The sequence below is a fragment of the Mixophyes fleayi genome, chromosome 4 (genome assembly GCF_038048845.1).
Source record: "Mixophyes fleayi isolate aMixFle1 chromosome 4, aMixFle1.hap1, whole genome shotgun sequence".
Taxonomy (NCBI): domain Eukaryota; kingdom Metazoa; phylum Chordata; class Amphibia; order Anura; family Limnodynastidae; genus Mixophyes; species Mixophyes fleayi.
This window is the reverse complement of record NC_134405.1, coordinates 49,513,072-49,536,062: the sequence shown is the minus strand read 5'-3', so window position 1 is coordinate 49,536,062 and position 22,991 is coordinate 49,513,072. Positions and strand designations below refer to the sequence as shown.

The following is a 22,991-nucleotide window of genomic DNA, read 5'->3' as shown; positions in this document are numbered from 1 at the left end:
TCCTGAGAGTCTTATTACCCCTGTAACATCTTATTACAGTAACCCAGCTCCTGAGTGTCTTATTACCCCTGTAACATCTTATTACAGTAACCCAGCTCCTAAGAGTCTTATTACCCCTGTAACATCTTATTACAGTAAACCAGATTCCTGAGTGTCTTATTACCCCTGTAACATCTTACTACAGTAACCCAGCTCCTGGGTGTCTTATTACCCCTGTAACATCTTACTACAGTAACCCAGCTCCTGAGAGTCGTATTACCCCTGTAACATCTTACTACAGTAACCCAGCACCTGTGAGTCTTATTACCTCTGTAACATCTTATTACAGTAACCCAGCTCCTGAGAGTCTTACTACCCCTGTAACATCTTACTACAGTAATCCAGCTCCTAAGAGTCTTACTACCCATGTAACATCTTAGTACAGTAACCCAGCTCCTGAGTGTCTTATTACCCCTGTAACATCTTACTACAGTAACCCAGCTCCTGAGAGTCTTATTACCCCTGTAACATCTTATTACAGTAACCCAGCTCCTGTGAGTCTTATTACCTCTGTAACATCTTATTACAGTAACCCAGCTCCTGAGAGTCTTATTACCCCTGTAACATCTTATTACAGTAACCCAGCTCCTGAGTGTCTTATTACCCCTGTAACATCTTATTACAGTAACCCAGCTCCTAAGAGTCTTATTACCCCTGTAACATCTTATTACAGTAAACCAGATTCCTGAGTGTCTTATTACCCCTGTAACATCTTACTACAGTAACCCAGCTCCTGAGTGTCTTATTACCCCTGTAACATCTTATTACAGTAACCCAGCTCCTGAGTGTCTTATTACCCCTGTAATATCTTACTACAGTAACCCAGCTCCTGAGAGTCTTATTACCCCTGTAACATCTTATTACAGTAACCCAGGTCCTGAGTGTCTTATTACCCCTGTAACATCTTACTACAGTAACCCAGCTCCTGAGTGTCTTATTACCCCTGTAACATCTTATTACAGTAACCCAGCTCCTGAGAGTCTTATTACCTCTGTAACATCTTACTACAGTAACCCAGCTCCTGTGTGTCTTATTACCCCTGTAACATCTTATTACAGTAACCCAGCTCCTGAGAGTCTTATTACCTCTGTAACATCTTATTACAGTAACCCAGCTCCTGAGAGTCTTATTACCCCTGTAACATCTTACTACAGTAACCCAGCTCCTGAGTGTCTTATTACCCCTGTAACATCTTATTACAGTAACCCAGCTCCTGAGAGTCTTATTACCTCTGTAACATCTTATTACAGTAACCTAGCTCCTAAGTGTCTTATTACCCCTGTAACATCTTACTACAGTAACCCAGCCCCTGAGTGTCTTATTACCCCTGTAACATCTTATTACAGTAACCCAGCTCCTGAGTGTCTTATTACCTCTGTAACATCTTACTACAGTAACCCAGCTCCTGAAAGTCTTACTACCCCTGTAACATCTTATTACAGTAACCCAGCTCCTGTGAGTCTTATTACCCCTGTAACATCTTATTACAGTAACCCAGCTGATGTGAGTCTTATTACCCCTGTAACATCTTATTACAGTAACCCAGCTCCTGAGTGTCTTATTACCCCTGTAACATCTTACTACAGTAACCCAGCTCCTGAGTGTCTTATTACCCCTGTAACATCTTATTACAGTAACCCAGCTCCTGAGTGTCTTATTACCCCTGTAACATCTTATTACAGTACCCCAGCTCCTGAGTGTCTTATTACCCCTTGTAACATCTTACTACAGTAACCCAGCTCCTGAGTGTCTTAATACCCCTGTAACATCTTATTACAGTAATCCAGCTCCTGAGTGTCTTATTACCCCTGTAACATCTTACTACAGTAACCCAGCTCCTGAGTGTCTTATTACCCCTGTAACATCTTATTACAGTAACCCAGCTCCTGAGTGTCTTATTACCCCTGTAACATCTTATTACAGTAACCCAGCTCCTGAGAGTCTTATTACCCCTGTAACATCTTATTACAGTAACCCAGCTCCTGAGAGTCTTATTACCCCTGTAACATCTTACTACAGTAACCCAGCTCCTGAGTGTCTTATTACCCCTATAACATTTTATTACAGTAACCCAGCTCCTGAGAGTCTTATTACCCCTGTAACATCTTACTACAGTAACCCAGCTCCTGAGTGTCTTATTACCCCTGTAACATCTTATTACAGTAACCCAGCTCCTGAGTGTCTTATTACCCCTGTAACATCTTATTACAGTAACCCAGCTCCTGTGAGTCTTATTACCCCTGTAACATCTTATTACAGTAACCCAGCTCCTGAGTGTCTTACTACCCCTGTAACATCTTACTACAGTAACCCAGGTCCTGAGAGTCTTATTACCCCTGTAACATCTTATTACAGTAACCCAGGTCCTGAAAGTCTTATTACCCCTGTAACATCTTATTACAGTAACCCAGCTCCTGTGAGTCTTATTACCCCTGTAACATCTTATTACAGTAACCCAGCTCCTGAGTGTCTTATTACCCCTGTAACATCTTACTACAGTAACCCAGCTCCTGAGTGTCTTATTACCCCTGTAACATCTTATTACAGTAACCCAGCTCCTGAGTGTCTTATTACCCCTGTAACATCTTATTACAGTAACCCAGCTCCTGTGAGTCTTATTACCCCTGTAACATCTTATTACAGTAACCCAGCTCCTGAGTGTCTTACTACCCCTGTAACATCTTACTACAGTAACCCAGGTCCTGAGAGTCTTATTACCCCTGTAACATCTTATTACAGTAACCCAGGTCCTGAAAGTCTTATTACCCCTGTAACATCTTATTACAGTAACCCAGCTCCTGTGAGTCTTATTACCCCTGTAACATCTTATTACAGTAACCCAGCTCCTGAGTGTCTTATTACCCCAATAACATCTTATTACAGTAACCCAGCTCCTGAGAGTCTTATTACCCCTGTAACATCTTACTACAGTAACCCAGCTCCTGAGTGTCTTATTACCCCTGTAACATCTTATTACAGTAACCCAGCTCCTGAGTGTCTTATTACCCCTGTAACATCTTATTACAGTAACCCAGCTCCTGTGAGTCTTATTACCCCTGTAACATCTTATTACAGTAACCCAGCTCCTGAGTGTCTTACTACCCCTGTAACATCTTACTACAGTAACCCAGGTCCTGAGAGTCTTATTACCCCTGTAACATCTTATTACAGTAACCCAGGTCCTGAAAGTCTTATTACCCCTGTAACATCTTATTACAGTAACCCAGCTCCTGTGAGTCTTATTACCCCTGTAACATCTTATTACAGTAACCCAGCTCCTGAGTGTCTTACTACCCCTGTAACATCTTACTACAGTAACCCAGGTCCTGAAAGTCTTATTACCCCTGTAACATCTTATTACAGTAACCCAGCTCCTGTGAGTCTTATTACCCCTGTAACATCGTATTACAGTAACCCAGCTCCTGACTGTCTTATTACCCCTGTAACATCTTATTACAGTAACCCAGCTCCTGAGTGTCTTATTACCCCTGTAACATCTTATTACAGTAACCCAGCTCCTGAGAGTCTTATTACCCCTGTAACATCTTATTACAGTAACCCAGCTCCTGAGAGTCTTACTACCCCTGTAACATCTTACTACAGTAACCCAGCTCCTGAAGGTCTTATTACCCCTGTAACATCTTATTACAGTAACCCAGCTCCTGTGAGTCTTATTACCTCTGTAACATCTTATTACAGTAACCCAGGTCCTGAAAGTCTTATTACCCCTGTAACATCTTATTACAGTAACCCAGCTCCTGTGAGTCTTATTACCTCTGTAACATCTTATTACAGTAATCCAGCTCCTGAGAGTCTTACTACCCCTGTAACATCTTACTACAGTAACCCAGGTCCTGAAAGTGTTACTACACCTGTAATATCTTACTACAGTAACCCAGCTCCTGAGAGTCTTATTACCCCTGTAATATCTTACTACAGTAACCCAGGTCCTGAAAGTCTTATTACCCCTGTAACATCTTACTACAGTAACCCAGCTCCTGAGAGTCTTATTACCCCTGTAACATCTTACTACAGTAACCCAGGTCCTGAAAGTCTTATTACCCCTGTAACATCTTATTACAGTAACCCAGCTCCTGAGTGTCTTATTACCCCTGTAACATCTTATTACAGTAACCCAGCTCCTATGAGTCTTATTACCTCTGTAACATCTTATTACAGTAACCCAGCTCCTTAAGGTGTCTTACTACCCCTGTAACATCTTACTACAGTAACCCAGGTCCTGAAAGTGTTACTACCCCTGTAACATCTTACTACAGTAACCCAGCTCCTGAGAGTCTTATTACCCCTGTAACATCTTACTACAGTAACCCAGGTCCTGAAAGTCTTATTACCCCTGTAACATCTTATTACAGTAACTCAGGTCCTGAGAGTCTTACTACCCCTGTAACATATTATTACAGTAACCCAGCTCCTGAGAGTCTTATTACCCCTGTAACATCTTATTACAGTAACCCAGCTCCTGAGTGTCTTATTACCCCTGTAACATCTTATTACAGTAACCCAGCTCCTCAGTGTCTTATTACCCCTGTAACATCTTACTACAGTAACCCAGCTCCTGAGAGTCTTATTACCCCTGTAACATCTTATTACAGTAACCCAGCTCCTGAGAGTCTTACTACCCCTGTTACATCTTATTACAGTAACCCAGCTCCCGAGTGTCTTATTACCCCTGTAACATCTTACTACAGTAACCCAGCTCCTGAGAGTCTTATTACCCCTGTAACATCTTATTACAGTAACCCAGCTCCTGAGAGTCTTACTACCCCTGTTACATCTTATTATAGTAACCCAGCTCCTGAGAGTCTTACTACCCCTGTAAGATATTATTACAGTAACCCAGCTCCTGAGAGTTTCACTACCCCTGTAACATATTATTACAGTAACCCAGCTCCTGAGAGTCTTACTACCCCTGTAACATATTATAACAGTAACCCAGCTCCTAAGAGTCTTACTACCCCTGTAACACATTACTACAGTAATACAGCTCCTGAGGGACTACTGTACAGGAAATTTTAAATCAAGCGGTCTCAGACTCAGGCCTATCCACTATTGGCTCTTAGGATCAGTGGCTGAGGCTTAAGCACTGGCTTATAAGGAGGCTCCGGCTATACAATGTACAAACCTTTGAAAAGTACATTGTAGAACCGGTATCTCCTTAAATGAACACCTTACCAGCAACATTAATACATTTGCCCATGAAAGTGATGTCATTCTACGCGGCCGGCATCTGAATTCATCAGAATCGTTTGAAGTGTGCATTGTAAGCAGTCGGTGTGAAGAGTCTGTCGGGGAACACACTATCGGTGTGATTATGTCGGGTTTCTCTGCATCGGTATTAAGACTACCACCGCTCCATCTCTCCCTGCACTTTCCTCTCTTTTTCAACCCTGTCCCTTATTCTTTTTGCTACCCATAACCCTTTATTCCTCCCTCCCCCAATTAGCCCCATTGCTCCTCTCTTTCTCCCTCAGTCTTTATTCCTCTCTCTCACAGCCCTGTTCCTCTCTCTCACCCTCAGCATTACACATTGATGAGATACCTGGTGAACACAGTACACTGAGGAACTGCACTGTGTATAAGACTCCCTCTGCACTGCAGATGCCTGCCTCAAACAGTGTTCCTCCTACACATGGATGTACGGCGGGTTGGATGGTGAAAAAGGAGCATTGCATATATTAAGGGGCAGTTCTGGATAAGTCAGACATCTGCTTTACCCTACTCCACACAGTGCATTAGATCATACCTGGTCCCCCCCCCCCCCTCACTAGTCCCTAGAGGGGCCCATCCCACACTTTGATGACCATTGCAGTAACCCATCTCCTGATGCTTCAGTATCCCTGTGTTAACTCTTAATACAATCTAAATACAGTAACCCAGCTCCTGAGTGCCTTATTAACCCTGTAACAATTTATCACAGTAACCTTGTTAATGTCTTATTACCACTCTATTACTGCAACCCAGCTCCTGAGTGTTTTATTTTTACTGTAACATCTTATCACAGTGACCCATCTCATGCATGTCTTATTGCCCTTATAACATCTAAGTAAACTAACACAGTACCTGGCTGTCTTATTACACCCATGACATTGTGTTATTGTAACCTTGCTCCTGAGTGTTTTGTTATCACTGCAACATTTTATTTAGTTACTCCAGTTCTGAATACCTTTTTTGCCCCAGTAATATCTAATTTCAGAAACCTAGCTCAAGAATGGAATGTCTTATTACCCCTGTAAACGTGTTATTACAGTAACCCAGCTCCTGGAAGTCTTCTTTCCCCTGTCACATCTTATTACAGTAAATATCAACCTAGACGTCGCATCACACCCAATAACATCTTATTATAATATAACAAAAACATTAAAGGAATATCTACCCCTGTGACATTGTATTACACTGGGACATCAATGCAGCAACACGAGTGTCTTATTACCCCTGCAATATTGTATTATTACACTAGGACAGCAGTTGCCAAAGTGTCCGCCTGGGAGCCACGGCGCTGTCACAGGGGTGCCGCGACCGGGTAGAGAAAAAACGAAACAAAAAAAAAACAAACCAACTAACCAATCCGGCGGCGTCACGGACCCAGCATCCTCCCTCCTTGCTTCTCACTGAATGTCGGGCATGATGTCATCACGCCCGACATTCAGTGACAAGCGGCAGGAGAGAGGAGGGTGCTGGGTCCCAGGCGCCGCCAGATTGGTAAGTTTTTTTGCTTTGTTTTTCCTCTTCCTGGCCTCTGGGATGCAGAGGGAGCACAGAGTGAGAGGAGGATGCAGAGGGGGCACAGAGTGAGAGGAGGATGCAGAGGGGGCACAGAGTGAGAGGAGGATGCAGAGGGGGCACAGAGTGTGTGATGGATGCAGAGGGAGCACAGAGTGAGAGGAGGATGCAGAGGGGGCACAGAGTGAGAGGAGGATGCAGAGGGGGCACAGAGTGTGTGATGGATGCAAAGGGGGCACAGAGTGTGTGATGGATGCAGAGGGGGCACAGAGTGTGTGATGGATGCAGAGGGGGCACAGAGTGTGTGATGGATGCAGAGGGGGCACAGAGTGTGTGATGGATGCAGAGGGGGCACAGAGTGAGTGATGGATGCAGAGGGGGCACAGAGTGAGAGGAGGATGCAGAGGGGGCACAGAGTGTGTGATGGATGCAGAGGGGGCACAGAGTGTGTGATGGATGCAGAGGGGGCACAGAGTGTGTGATGGATGCAGAGGGGGCACAGAGTGTGTGATGGATGCAGAGGGGGCACAGAGTGTGTGATGATGCAGAGGGGGCACAGAGTGTGTGGAGAAGGAGGGCACAGAATGTGTGGAGAAGGAGGGCACAGAGTGTGTGGAGATGAAGGAGGGCACAGAGTGTGTGGAGATGAAGGAGGGCACATTGTGTGTGGAGATGGAGGGGAGGGCACAGTATGTGTGGAGATGGAGGGCACAGAGTGTGTAGATGCAGGGGACACAGTGTGTGTGTGTGTGTGTGTGTGTGTGTGTGTGTGTGTGTAGATGCAGGGGACACAGTGTGTGTGGAGATGGAGGGGAGGGCACAGTATGTGTGGAGATGGAGGGCACAGTGTGTGGAGATGGAGGGCACAGTGTGTGGAGATGGAGGGCACAGTGTGTGGAGATGAAGGGGGCACAGTGTGTGGATGAAGGGGCACAGTGTGAGTTAGCTGTAAACTATTCTTTGACAGAAATATAATTGAAAAAAATATATTAAAATATTCTTTTCCCATGGATTTATGTGCATTATTTTTGCATACAACTATATAAGTATTTCTGTCCTGACCTAAATACTTTTTAAGTTTTTTTGACTCTACCAGCACCGCTCCATAATTATTTTGGAGGGGTGCCTTTAAAAATTTATGGAGACTCTAAGGGGCGTATTCAATTGTTGCTCCAGGCGCCGCCGGAACGAGCGCGTTAAAACTATTACCGTTTATACGGTAATATTGCGCGTAATTACCATTCATACGGTAATTTACTCGCTCAATTTCAGCTCGCTGCTCAGGGAGCTGCGAGCTGAAATTGAGCGAGTAAATTACCGTATGAATGGTAATTACGCGCAATATTACCGTATAAACGGTAATAGTTTTAACGCGCTCGTTCCGGCGGCGCCCGGAGCAACAATTGAAAAACCCCCTCAAGGGTACCGAGAACTGAAAAAGTTTGGGAACCACTGCACGAAGACATCTTATTGCAGCAAGACGAGTGTCTTATTACCCCTGCAATATTGTATTATTACACTGGGAAACCTCATTGCAGAAACACGAGTGTCTTATTACCCCTGCAATATTGTATTATTACACTAGGACATCTCATTGCAGCAACATGATTGTCTTATTACTCATGTGACATGTTATTGCATATTATTGTGTATCTGTTTTATGCAAAGCTGGTTTTCTGGGGTCACAGTAGGTCAGTAACTTTGATCATTAAAAGAGCCAGTACATTTATCTTCACATTTTCATGTCAAATGACCCAGTACCTTTTATTTCCCCTGGTGTTATTCTTATTACACACTCCTGTAACATTATTTCTTAAACATTTTGTAAGAAATAACAATGTATTTATTTGTTTTGTAAAGAGCCACCATCTAGGCCTGCAGCTGGTAAAGCAACCTCTGGAGGAAAGGAAGCAACTATGGCAAAGACCAGCACAGTCAGGTAAGACTACCTCTAATATACGGTATGACCATGCGGGTGAGACTTTATGGGCATCAGTGACAGTGTATTGGGGACGCATAGCTCTGTATATGTAAGTATAACCAGCTTTCCTCCCTTGTTTCCTTTCCTTGCCACTGCACCAGATACCCACTATCTCAGTTCTTTCTAAAAATTGGCCACAGATCAATGTCCAATTAGGCCACACACATACGTGACCAGATTGGTGAACATACAAAGTAAGAGAGAGCTGATACAGAAAATATTATAATGAAGACACTGATCCAAGTTGACAAATTGTACATATGCCCATGTAATATGGATAAATACACAAATACTTATAGGCTATAACCAATTCATTTTTTATACAGCTAGCATGTGATAGCTGCATTTAAAGTACTTTGATTCTATGGAGGCTTATTACATAAAGATCCTTACAAAGCCAGACCGAGAAGAATGGGGAGGGAGGGGGTTTCAGTGCAGTCTAGAACTTGTAAAGCACTAGCCACGCGCCCCCCCCCCCCCAGTAGGTTGACCACGCCCACTCGACGATTGACACTCCCACTTAGATGGGGGACGCCGGTTCCCTGTCTCGCCCAGGGCACTAAAATGGCTAGTTACGGCACTGCTTATAGCAGATAATACACAAATGAGATGGTATTCTCAAGAGACTATTCTCAAAGATATCTCTTATCCACTTTGTGGTTTCATATAATCATAATAATTTTTCCATCCCGCACATGCTTTTATTTTTATATATATATACTTGTATATATACAAGTTTGGATAGTGAATAAACAGCTAATTGGAACAGATTAATGGTTGTTTTGTTTGTAATGAGACGGAGTAGAACTGTAAAAACAATCCTCTACTTGTGAAGGAGCCGGATCACTGTGCAGATGGAATGCTGAGTGACCCTCAGCTGCAGCAGTCCAGTGTTTGAAACTTGTGTCTTTCCCTCTGGAAAGCAAAGAAAGTTATTCTGTTAGCCAGACGTCCGGCAGTTGTAATGTATAAAATCTGTAGTCGCAATAAGAGTCAATATTCAGGAAAAAGCAAACGGCATTAATTTCCTAGTTAGCGTGTTCCAACACTGACTAAGAAGATAATGTCTGTTTGCTTCTCACAAAAGGGCAGGTCTATTTATGTAGTGGACCTGGACCGTCACAAGTGGATGCTGATAAAGATCTAATAGATTTAAATAGAATTCATATTGAGCATATCAGTCATTTTGGGATCCGTGCTGCAATTTCAGGCTATATCACAACATGTATGACCAGCATAGCGATGAGGCAGTCATTTATATATAACATATGGAATAATGACCCAGTGCTATCAGATATAAACATAGAAATCACTGAGATGTTCAGTGACCACAAGAGGGTGCAAGGCTGCAAGCTGAATATCTTTATACGGAGCACCAAACTCCGAGGTAGCTGTAATAGTGTTATACCTCACAGTAGGGAGTGAAGTATTCCTTATAATGCACATTTCAATCCGTAAGACTGACTGTTGACACACAAAACACATACATCAAAGATCTTAAACATATATATATATATATATATACAGAACAGACAGGCACAGAAAACAGATAATGGACAAACATTAAACACACACACATACACACAACGTAACATCATCATCAACATTTATTTATATAGCGCCAGCAAATTCCGTAGCGCTTTAAACTTATAGATAACAGACACCTGCCAACACATATCAGACACTAGTGGAAATGGCAGGAAAATGAAATAACAAACATACATTAAACACAACAAAAATGCACGGACAACAAATATACTCAGTAAACTGAAATACAGTAAATGCACAAAGCAGACACACAGATTACAGACATAAAATAAACACACACACATCAGGACAGTATCTGAGGGGGACAGCTGTATGCCTTGGGTGACAACAGGACTGGAACCTCCTACCTCACTAATATTGTGGCTTTGTGTCAGTGTGTGTTGCATGTACCAGTCAGTAGTGGTTCGGTTAGGTACAAATGTGGTCTTACAAATGTGGGTCGAGACTTGGTACCAGTAATGGTGGGGCTTCCTATTAGAGAGGGGCGAAGATTGTACCAGTGCAGGTGAGGGTTGGTGCCAGTACCAAAGTACTGACATCAAACCAATAGTGGACAGAATTTATGTAAGGACCATATAATTAAGACATAGGAGGTAATGGCAGACATGGGAACTGTAAGATATATTCTTATTTTTGACATATTTTAATGTCACAATGGGGGGTATTCAATTGTTAGCGTTAACGGGGAAAAACGAGCGCTCAAAAAATCTTAGCGTTAATACGGTAATTACTCGCGAAATTTCAGCTCGCTGCTCCCTGAGCGGCGAGCTGAAATTCCGCGAGTAAACTACCGTATTAACGCTTTTTGTGTGCAATATTACCGTATAAACGGTAATATTTTTTGAGCGCTCGTTTTTTCCCGTTAACGCTAACAATTGAATACCCCCCAATGTGTCAAATATATGTGAATATAATTCAGTGCCAATACTGATAATCATACCACTTATGTGTATTGTACATATATTTCTTCTGTGTTACAGGACAGTGACTGCTTCCCCCAACAAATCCAGACCAGTGCAACACAGAGGTGAGTTGCTATCTGACTAATACAATGACTAGAAGAGATCAGGGTTATAGTACTCTGCACCATCTTAGTGACATAATGACACAACGAGAGCTATATGTAACCCGAGTGTACCAGCACATGGGGTCTGATCTTCAGGAATGCCAGAATGAAGCTCATTTTTTATAGCTCTCTGATGAAGACATCTAGAGAGCATCTAACTCTTAGAATTCCCCCATGGGCCATGGTTTACAAGGACAGCCATGATTTTTTACACAATAATATGCAATACTTATTCTACCATAACTTAGACTCCTGGGGAGACATTTACAAGTGGACACAGTTGCACCCCAAATGTATGTAGAAAAAGAAAAAAAAATGTGTATTTGTTCAGTCAGACTCTGCTCAAGATGCATCCAGCTCAAAAACAGTATTCTCCCCAGATGTATGTCAGGCGTACAGGTGTGTATACTTACACCTAATGATATTATACAGATATCGTAGAGAGGTGGCTTGACAGTGTTAGCAGTAAATGCTAAAGTGACATTACCCTACTTATACACAATATAGTAATGAAGTGTTATATACACAAAAGAGAATATTGTCTTGAGCAGTGGTCGTAGTGGAAATTTAGTAGTGGCGGTATGAAAAATGTAAAGGGAATGGAATTGAATGGAATTTGATAGTTTTACAATGAAGACAGCAGGAGAAATGGCGGTATGGCATACCACAGTATACACCCCACTTCCACCACTGGTCTTGAGTTATTAATAAAAGCAAAAGTTGCATTGCTAATATAAAATGTTATTAAATGAATATACAGTACAACTTCTGTCCTGCAGTAGTTCAAATGAAAATGTCCAAATATCTGTGCCTACATGCACACATTTTTGGTAGGTATGCGCAGTACAGAAATGCGCCTCTGATGCAAAAAAAATGATGTATATCACCTCTAAAGTAGCCCCATGATGCATGTTTAGTGTGACATGGTTAGTGGGAAAAAGAACCCGTAAATGTGGATATATATGGATGTTTTCTGTTTCAAAATATGGAACCTTAGAGAAATTACAATGTCAATGCATTTTATCATAAACCTGGTAAAATCCATTGTTAATATGTAAGCTATTCCTTGCAAGGTAGCACCTTACACTGATATAGTGGACCTTTGTTTTAATTATTGGTTCCTACCCTCTAATTGGTAAAATCACATAGTGAATAACTCTATTCCATTTCAGATCCAGCATCTCCAATCAAACCTCCTTCCAACCAAACATCCCGCCACCAGAATGGGGACAAGGGACCTCAGCAGACAGCATCCCCTCTGATCACCAAAACTGAAGCTGGCAAGAAACGCGTGGAGGGAGCCCAGATGAGCAAACCTAAAACTACGCAAGCAGGAGAAATATCTACGCCTACAAAACGGAATGGGGCAGCCAAAAAGGAAGTGGGCAAACTTCCAGAGCATGCGGTAGTGCCAAAAGATAAGTCACCAAGCATCCGACCAGAAAGAAATGTATCCGTGCCATTTAAACCAGTCGCTTCTGTATCAAACTCAACTAAATCTTTGAAGACACCCTCAATGTCTAATAAACCAACAGACATAGTGCCTGATAAGTCTGTTAGCCCTGCGTCATTACCAGCAAAAGGAGCTAAAAGCCTATCTACATCCCCAAGACCAACTACCACATCTTCAATAGCAACCAAACCTGTTAGAACACTCTCTCCATTGGTTAAGACATCAAGATCTACACCAATTTCAACACAATCCAATACAACAAAAACGTCTACTTCATCAGTTAAACCAATGAATATATTATCTGCATCACCTAAGCCAGGCAAAACTTCACCTGTTAAACCAGTGAACACTACATTAACATCTAACCCCAGTAAGCAAGGAAAACAGGCCTCTGCAACAACTAAACAACCATCTGTGCCAGTTAAACCTGCTACATCTAAACTAGTAAAGTCATCTCCTGTGATTGGTAAATCAGTCAATGAAAAATGTGCTGCACCTGAAGTAGTAATGAATGTGGAGCCATCAATCTCTTCAGGTGAATCTCTTCAGGCCATAAATACAAAGAATCCAAGCAATGCTGAAAATGAAAACTTAGTTAAAGCTGCAAATCCTGTTAAACAACAAATAAATACATCTTTTGATAAGGTCAACTTGCCAGAAGAACTAGTTGATACTTTGGCTGTACTTGTGAACAAGGCCACAGAACATGCTCTAGTGGATTATGTAGAGACTGCTGGAGAACGTTTGGAAGAATCCAAAGTGCCTTTAGAAACAATTAATCCTCCTGTGGCAACTGATCAATTATTAGCTGAACCATATCCGGAGGATCCACAAGTACAACTATCCAAATCTTTGGAGCTCGTTGTAAAATCTCCCATAAAACAAGTCACACCTACAGATGAAGAAAATAAGTTTGAAACAGTATGTTCTTCAAATGAAGATGTAAAAACACCACTGGAACAAGTCATAGTTCCAACAGAAGAAGTGAAAACATCAATGAAACAAGAACAACTGAGGTCTAATTTGGAAATAGAAAAACTTTCAGTGGATCCAATGAAACCTTCAGAAGAAGGGGTAAACACTACAGTTGAACATATACAGGAACAACCAAGGTCTCCTCTGGATCTAGCAAAAGCTTCAGCAGAAACAGACAGACCTTTAATAGAAGTAGTGGAAACTCCAGTGGAATCTTTACAGGAAGAAAAGTCTCTAGTTCCAGCAAACTGTTCAGCGGAGACAGACAAATCTTTAGTAGAGTTAGTTGAATCTCCAGTAGAACCTTTACAGGAAGAAATATCTCCTCTGGGTAGAGCAAAATGTTCAGCAGAGACAAGCAAACCTTTAGAGGAAGAAGTGAAAACTTTAGTAGAACCGATAGAGAAAGGGGTAATATCCCAAGTAGAATTCGTCAGTGATTTAAATGAAGAACCTCAAATTCTAAAAAAACAATTGGATAAAGGAGTCACACTCTCAATGGAACTAATGAAACCTTTAGAAGTAGTACAGACATCTTCAGATGAGTCACCTATATATTTAAAGGAAGAATTTGAAACTCAAGTGGAACTGGTCAAACCCTCAGATCAAACAGTGGATCTTTTAAAGACAGAATGGGAACATTTAAAAGAAGAAGCAAACCCCCATGTAGATTCTTGCTCCCCTTTAAGAGAAGGAAAGATAACTCCAGTAAAACCTTTTTATGAAGGAGTAAAATCCCCAATGGAGTGTATCAAACCTTTACAAGAAGTACTTACATCTTCTTTGGAGCAGATCACACCTTTAGAGGAAGAAGTGGAGGGTGAAGTAGTATCTGAAGTACAACCAGGAACACTGTTGAAGGAAGGGGTTAGAAATCCACTGAGACATTTCAGGGAACCAGTAACTTCCCCTGGAGAACTTTGCGAAGCACTGACCTCTTCCATGGAGGAGGAAACAACTTCAGAAGAAGAAATGGAACTTTTAAAGAAAGAAGATGAAACTATAAAGAAAAGAATACTATCCCCAGAAAATACAAACATGGAAGAAGTAACATGCCCAATAGGATTTGTCGACACAACAAAACAAGTACTGGTATCTTCAGTGGAATCAGTCAAAACTTTAACAGAAGAAATCAAAACTCCAGTGGATCCTATAGAAGAAACTACAACATCCCCAAAAGAATCAGTCAAACCATTAGAGGAAGAACTATCATCATCAGGGGAAAAATTACAAACTTCATTTGAACCATTCAAGCCTTTAAAGGAAAGAATACTCTCTCCACTGGATCTAGTAGAAAATACAATGCAACATAATGAGGAGGTGAGTTTTACAGTGGCAAATGTGAAATGTTTGGAAGGATCACACTCTCTGGTAAAACTAGTAGAACCATTCAAATACCTAGAAGGGGCTGAGGGCTCTACAGTAGAGGCACAACGACTAGAGAAAGAAGATACAACTTCTGAAACAGCTCAGATGATATCTGTAAGTTCTGACTTGGAAAAACAGGCTATACCAGATAAGACTTCACAAGAGGAAGTAGAGATAACTAAATCACCAGTAAAAACAAACTGTCCACCAGACCAATTTAATTCCACAGTGGAACCTGTAAAATATGATGCAGAAAACCCCTGTGATTCCATGGTGGAATCAATAAAACATTTAGAACTAGGGAACAATGAAGCTAGAAACATGGATGAAGAACAAATTCAAGAACAATCTCCAGTTGAAACAGTCGGACCAGCTGCAGAACAAGAGCATTTATCTGATGGATCAGAGCTCTTTGGAAACCCAATACTCAAAATAAATGAGCCAGTTAAAGGGCCATCAGGACGTGTGACAGTGGAAAAACAATTACACTCAGCACAGGCTGGTATTGATGTTGTGAGTTCTCCAATAAAACCAGGACATTCAGACCTTGACTCTGTATTGTTCCCGGAGGAACCATTAACATCTGAAATGGTTTTATTGGAAACAGCTAACTATCCAGAGGAGGAATTGAAATCTTCATTAGAAGTTTTAGAACAAGTGAAATGTCCAAATTATGGAGAAGAAGTCACAATACTATCTAAATGGGAATTAATGGGCTCTCCTGAGAATCTAGTACCTTCTACAGAGAACTCAGTCACAACAATATGTGAAGCAGGAGACATAGCTATATCTCCACTAGTACAACCTTCAGAGAATATGGAAATATATGCAAAGGAATCTATAAAGAACTCTGCTATACCAGATACTTTACCAACTCAAAAACAAAATGACCTACTGGAATCTGAGTCTTTAACAACAGTGGACACTGCACCAGTGGAAATTTCAGCAGAACCTCAAGAGGAAGAGGCATTCATTGATAGGCTGGTAGCAGTACATTATGACATAGTAAAACCTACAGAAGAACCAGTAAAATATGAAATCTTGATGGAGTTAGAGAAACCTGTAAATACAATAAATATCCCAGTGATGCCAACAGTAGAAAATCATTCATTTAATTATCCCTTAAAGTATGTTGAAGAGTCAGCAACACCAACAGCAGAATCAGTGAGGAAACCAAATTGTACAGCAGAAGTGGAGTCAGTTACAGTGACGTCAGAGTCAGAAAGATCACCACTTAAATCTTCAATGGTTCCAGAGATCACTATGATTGTGGATTCAGCAGAACAAGTATACAACCTGTCCGCAAACATAGACATAGATGTTGAACAATCTTTAAAGGAAAATAATTCTAAAACAACAGAAGAACTACATGCATCAAGAGAACCTGTTCCATTAACAGCTGAAGAATCTCTCAAACCATTACAAAAGCCTACTGACTTGGTAGAGGAAACTATGACAATATCAGTGGAAGCTACAAATCCTTTCATAGAAGCGACAGAAGATTCAGTGGAGAACACAACCTTCTCTGAAGAATCAGTGGTTCCCCAATCAGAGCTGACACACACCTTATCGCTGATCAAAAACACTGTCCAGACTCTGTCAACAGAACAGAGTTGTGAAGCTAATAATGCAAGTGATGTGCTTTTATACCACACAATGACAGTGGGTCCCTCGGCTATCCCACAGGAATCAGAGAAGGAGTCATGGGTGCTGGTTCAGAGGGATGAGTTGGCTGATTTTAAGGAAAATGCAGAAGAGAGACCTCTAAGACCAGCTACCCTAGGTCAAGAGGGGGATATGCAAGAGGAACAAAATAAGACAGAGGAAGAAGTGGTAGAAAGAGCTTCAGTTTGTAGCACACTGAGTGATCCCCAACTGGCAGGACAAAGTAGCAGTGAGACAAGTACCCCTGAAGAATTAAAAACTTATGAAGATACTAGTTCTGGAGTAGAATCCCACTCAGATGAGGTTGCCACATCCCCACAAACTACACTTACACCTGATCCAGATTTAGGTATCCATATGGGACAAGAAGAAGGGGCAGACACACCAGCTGGAACACCAGCTTCAAAGAGCAAAGGGGTGCCTCACCCTCTCCAGAATGCAGGCATTGAGGGGCAATCTCAAGATACGTCACCATCTGCTATAAGTGACTCAGAGAATGACCAAATAGTGCGGAAAAGGGAAGTGACTGCTGTTAATTGCCCGCTGACTTCAACTGTTTTAGGAGAACAAAGATACGAGGAAGGAGCTGAGGAAAGAGGCGCCCAAAGAGGTAATGATGACTGACTATGTAATGCTTGGAATGAAAAGATACCACAATTCTCAGAAAAGCAGGGAGTGAATAATTTAGAGCTATTGAGCTAATCATTAGTAGGGAGGAGATTATGGACCATACCATTCTGAGACTTTGACAGAGGTGTTACAAACTACCAATGTAGCGCTCATTTATCACGTCACTTCATCTATCATCTATCTTATGTTTCGCCTTCTCATTCCTCTTTTCTTCCCAGCACTTCCTCTCCATATTTCCCCTCACACCTTTCTTAGCTTTTACTATTTTCCTCCAATATGTTGGTTTAGCTGTCTGTTTGTTGTGGGTATTTTTTTTTTTTACAAATATTATAATAAACATTGATTTATTTTGTACAACTGGTGACCTCTGTTTTTATTTACGCATGTGTCATATGTGTGTCCTTTATTTCAGATGGTGCAAAATGTTAAGGTCATTCGTCAATGTGCATCGTCTGTGTGTATTTTGTGTGCTATGCAGTATTTGTGGTTTGTGCATTATTATATCATATGGTGTGTGTTTTTATATGTATGTTTCCCATATACTTATACATAGACTAGAGTATTAGTTTGTCACGCATGCATGTCCTCCATTCCATCACCATGTTGCATCCATTTTATCCCACTACTTATTTTATAAACCTCAATGTTACTATCTTCTTGTATGTCTTGCCATATAATTCTAGTCCATCTTTCCAGTTATCATCTCTCTCATGTCATCAGAAACATTACTATAGTCTCTAAAGTCCGGACACGCAGCCCCACAATTAAGATCACCACATTCATAATCTGTCATCCTGTACACAGAAAAAGTATAGAGTCACACAACATCAAAGTATATCAAATTAGTGCTATAAAACAATTATAAAATAATAAGATTCAGGAATATAAATGCCGCTGCATGTCACCATCTTTCACCCAATTTCTCCTGGTCATTATACCTTCCACCATGGGTGTAAAACTAAGTCACCATGCCGTATAGTAAAATTTGGGTAGGTGAGTAAAAGATACGTATCCATCTCTCCTGCTCTGCTCTCCTCAGCAAGCGCAGGGGCTGGCTCATGCGGAGTGAAACCCCATTGGGCTCTCAGTTCTGGAAGTGAGGAGCGTGGGCTTCTGTATGAAGATGGACCAGCATTGGTAGGGCCCATAGCAGCCATCTGGGCAGCTTCGATCGTAGCACTGCCAACCAGAATTCATTAGTGCCCTTCTCAAAAAGAAGTCCAACTTTTTCTACTTGTGTATCTGTTCATAGGTCCATAAGTTAGAATAGGACACGTAAGGGCTTTCATGTTGAAAGGACAATATACAGTTGTAGCCTTCAAGCCCGTGTCATATTAGGGACATGTCCATAACACAATGAGTGTGACCACTCCATGTGGGTTGTCTAGCGCTTCTGAAGTGCTCGGCCACACCCCAAGCCCCCTGACCTAAAAACACCATTGCGAGGACGGACATACCTCACAACTTCCTGTGGGTTAATAAAAACGTGTTGGACAGCCCCTTCAGAGGAATGTAATCCTACAGCCAAGAACATGGGCACATTATGTGCACTCCTTTTATATCCTGTGCAAGCCCTGATGCCATTAAAGGACCTCTATTCCTAAGATACAAATATATATAAAAGAGCGTCTGCAATTAAAACATTGTCCTATGTGGAAAGGTTTGTGAGAATAATCCACAGCTCTATGCAATGACCATATACAGTTACAGAGCACCTCAAGATGTGGAGAAGCCCTGGTTAAAAAATATATTTATTATATGTATACAGAATATGCAGTTATACAGTATATACTGTGTGTAACATGTATGTGTGACATCAGTGGTACCAGCAGGAACAGAGGAGTACACATGTTAAGGAAATACGTATTCACAGTAAACTAATTTTGAAGGAATTATTAACATTATAGTTGCTCCAAAGGACAGCCCAGGTTTTAAATGTTTGTAAGTTGTTTCCATATTTTTCAGCGCTGAGCAATTTGTGCAAGAAATTCACTTCTGCATGATAGATGTAATTCTTAAAATCTATTTTAAATATGTTGGGTTAATAACTTAATATTCTTTGAGGATGAACATTTAAAATGTAAAGCTATTAGAATGTAACTCAGTAAACAAGAGATGATGGAAATTGAGACGATAGGCTAGTAGCAACTCTGTGCTGAGAAAGGGTCACCAGGGAAATGGGCACAGTACAATACACTGGTTGCCTGGAAAATGGGCATAGTGCAATACACTGGTCGCCAGGGAAATGGGCACAGTGCAATACATTGGTCGCCAGGGAAATGGGCACAGTGAAATACATTGGTCACCAGGGAAATGGGCACAGTGCAATACGCTGGTCACCAGGGAAATGGGCACAGTGCAATACGCTGGTCACCGGGGAAATGGGCACAGTGCAATACACTGGTCGCCAGGGAAATGGGCACAGTGCAATACACTGGTCGCCAGGGAAATGGGCACAGTGCAATACATTGGTCACCAGGGAAATGGGCACAGTGCAATACGCTGGTCACCAGGGAAATGGGCACAGTGCAATACATTGGTCACCAGGCAAATGGGCACAGTGCAATACACTGGTCGCCAGGGAAATGGGCACAGTGCAATACATTGGTCACCAGGCAAATGGGCACAGGGCAATACACTGTTCACCAGGGAAATGGGCACAGTAAAATACACTGGTCACCAGGATAGTGAATCTGTTATGTCTTAGATTGCCAACATTTATGCCCACAATCATTGGCGTAAAACCAGCCCTGATTGTGGTGATTCACTTCAGTGGAAAGAAGTATTTTCCATATTTACCAGTGGGGACTCTTACACCAACCTAAAATGAGCAAAAAGTAAAACTAGAACTGACTGGGTGTACAAGTATAATTGTGTCATTGTTTAGTGTTCCAGGACATCACATGGCAGCGTATGGTATCCCAGGACATTATATAGTGACAGAAGACATCACATGGAGGTGTATGGTATCACAAGACATTGGTGACATAAGACATCACATGGCAGAGTATAGTGTTACAGGACATTATATAGTGACAGAAGACATCACATTGAAGCGTATAGTATCACAGGACATTATATAGTGACAGAAGACATCACATTGAAGCGTATAGTATCACATGACATTATATAGTGACAGAAGACATCACATAGAAGTGTATAGTATCACCGGACATTATATAGTGACATGGCAGAATATAATATCACAGGACATTATATAGTGACAGAAGACATCACATGGCAGATTATAGTATCACAGGACATTATATAGTGACAGAAGACATCACATAGAAGTGTATAGTATCACCGGACATTATATAGTGACATGGCAGAATATAATATCACAGGACATTATATAGTGACAGAAGACATCACATAGAAGTGTATAGTATCACCGGACATTATATAGTGAGATGGCAGAATATAATATCACAGGACATTATATAGTGACAGAAGACATCACATGGCAGATTATAGTATCACAGGACATTATATAGTGACAGAAGACATCACATAGAAGTGTATAGTATCACCGGACATTATATAGTGAGATGGCAGAATATAATATCACAGGACATTATATAGTGACAGAAGATTTCGCATGTAAGTGTATACTAGTATCACATTATTTTCTAGATAATGAAAAAATACATCACATGGCAATAATTACCACAGTAGATAATGATGTTTAGTTTTCCCTGCCCCTTTTTCTAGGTGAACCCTTCCCCATTACCTCACCTACAGATGGGTTATACACAATCTACGAGTCAGAGCGAGGACCTCAGGAGCGCAGTCCCAGGGGGGCTGAACTGGGGCTGGTGGAACAGATGATCGGAAGAACCTTGCTCCTTGCGGCTTCAGAAGGGGGGATAAAGGGAGGAGTGCGGGGGGTCGAATTGGGAAAGTGGGCGGAACTGTTGTCCCCACTGGACGAATCACGCGCTAGCATCACATCTGTCACCAGCTTCTCTCCTGAAGGTGACGTCTCTCCGCAAGGTGACTGGACAGTAGTTGAGGTGGAAACATTCCACTAAACGAGGCTCCACCCATGAGGAGCATTGTGGTGAACGTGTACAGCAGCAGGAACAAGCTGCATGCATCAATGTGCAATATGTTTTTAATGTGTTGTATGAATGTGGAGCTTTGCACTAATGACAGATTTTGAAAGTCATGTGGATGTATGTTGTCTATAAAGACTGGGACTACCCAATGTAAAAATTGTGCCCAACCAATAATATACAGAAGAATGTATGGATAGACACTGTTACAGATCCATTAAAGTACACTAAACTCTTAATGATGTTTACAGCTGATGGGGATACATAGGGCCTGATTCATAAGGAAAGTAAGGCAAAAAAATGAGTAAGATTTTTCCTGGACAAAACCATGTTACAATGCAAGGGGTGCAAATAAGTTTTTTTATTTTTCACATAGGTTAAAAACTGTCTGTTTTTTCATGTAGCACACAAATACTTGATAGCTTATCTGTACACTGAAACTTAAAGTTGATCTAGGACATGCTCTACCCCAACTATAAATCTGCCATCGCCTTTTAAATTTACATCCCCCTCCAATGCAACATGGTTTTGCCAAGGTGCAAAGCTAGTAATTATTTTGCATTACTTTTCTTAATGAATCAAGCCCATAGACATCAATTTAACACATCTCTTAATATGACATGGATAACAGAACACAATAGCTTGCAGTAATCAGTGTCAGAAATTAAATTATTATGTCAAGTATTTGAAATTCAAGTTTCACTTTTATATTTCTGAATGTCATTAGAAGTTCTTCTGCATAAGACTTTTAGTTTAGTTTTTTGGACACTTAATAACACAAGCTGTTGAGCTTCATCAGGTGAGAAGATCCATAAACCATGTGATACGTTTATCTTTCTAATATTCCACTATAATCCTGCAGATAATGGGCCTGATTCATAAAGGAAAGTTAAGTAAACAAATTGAATAAGTAGTATCCTGGAAAAACCATGTTACAAATTACAATGCAAGGGGTGCAAATTAGTTTTCTATTTTGCACTTAAGTTAAATACTGTCTGTTTTTCATGTAGCACACAAATACTTGGTAGCTTATTTGTACACTGAAATTTAAAGTTGATATTTGTGTGCTACATGAAAAACAGTCAGTATTTAACTTAAATGCAAAATAGAAAACTAATTTGCACCCCTTGCATTATAACATTGTTTTGTCCAGGAGAAAACGTACTTAAATTTGTTTACTTAACTTTCCTTAATGAATCAGGCCCAATGTGGACATTTGGGGAAAGTGTTCTACAGGTAACTCTAGAAAAAGTGTATCCTACAACAACCAGATAATGTCATTTCTCATGTCGGAAATAAGTGTAAACATCTGATTGGTTGCTAGTTATCTGTAGAGCAGCTTGCACTCCAATGTGTTCAGGACATTTGCCTTCAGCTTTCTTTAAGGTGCGCAAGTTACTTACACACAGTAGTGGGGGCAGCTATTTCGTAGGGTGAACCAATGTTCATGAGTGCTTAGCATTGATT

General features: G+C 41.2%; 1 protein-coding gene across 3 annotated transcripts in view; it reads left to right on the top strand.

Moving 5' to 3' along the window:
- The window catches only part of PRR36 (proline rich 36), a 35,148-nt gene extending 12,940 nt beyond the window's left edge, over window positions 1-22,208 (top strand). For 2 of the 3 annotated variants that reach the window (XM_075206912.1, XM_075206913.1), the window contains exons 3-6: window positions 8,641-8,719; window positions 11,290-11,336; window positions 12,548-17,446; window positions 21,181-22,208. In XM_075206912.1, the coding sequence (XP_075063013.1) occupies window positions 8,641-8,719; window positions 11,290-11,336; window positions 12,548-17,446; window positions 21,181-21,500 (5,345 nt within the window). In that variant the 3' untranslated portion in view covers window positions 21,501-22,208. Of the gene's footprint in view, window positions 1-8,640; window positions 8,720-11,289; window positions 11,337-12,547; window positions 17,820-21,180 lie in introns of those variants that run through there. The other variant, XM_075206914.1, reaches the window with a different exon arrangement.
- Window positions 22,209-22,991: the final 783 nt, after the last annotated feature.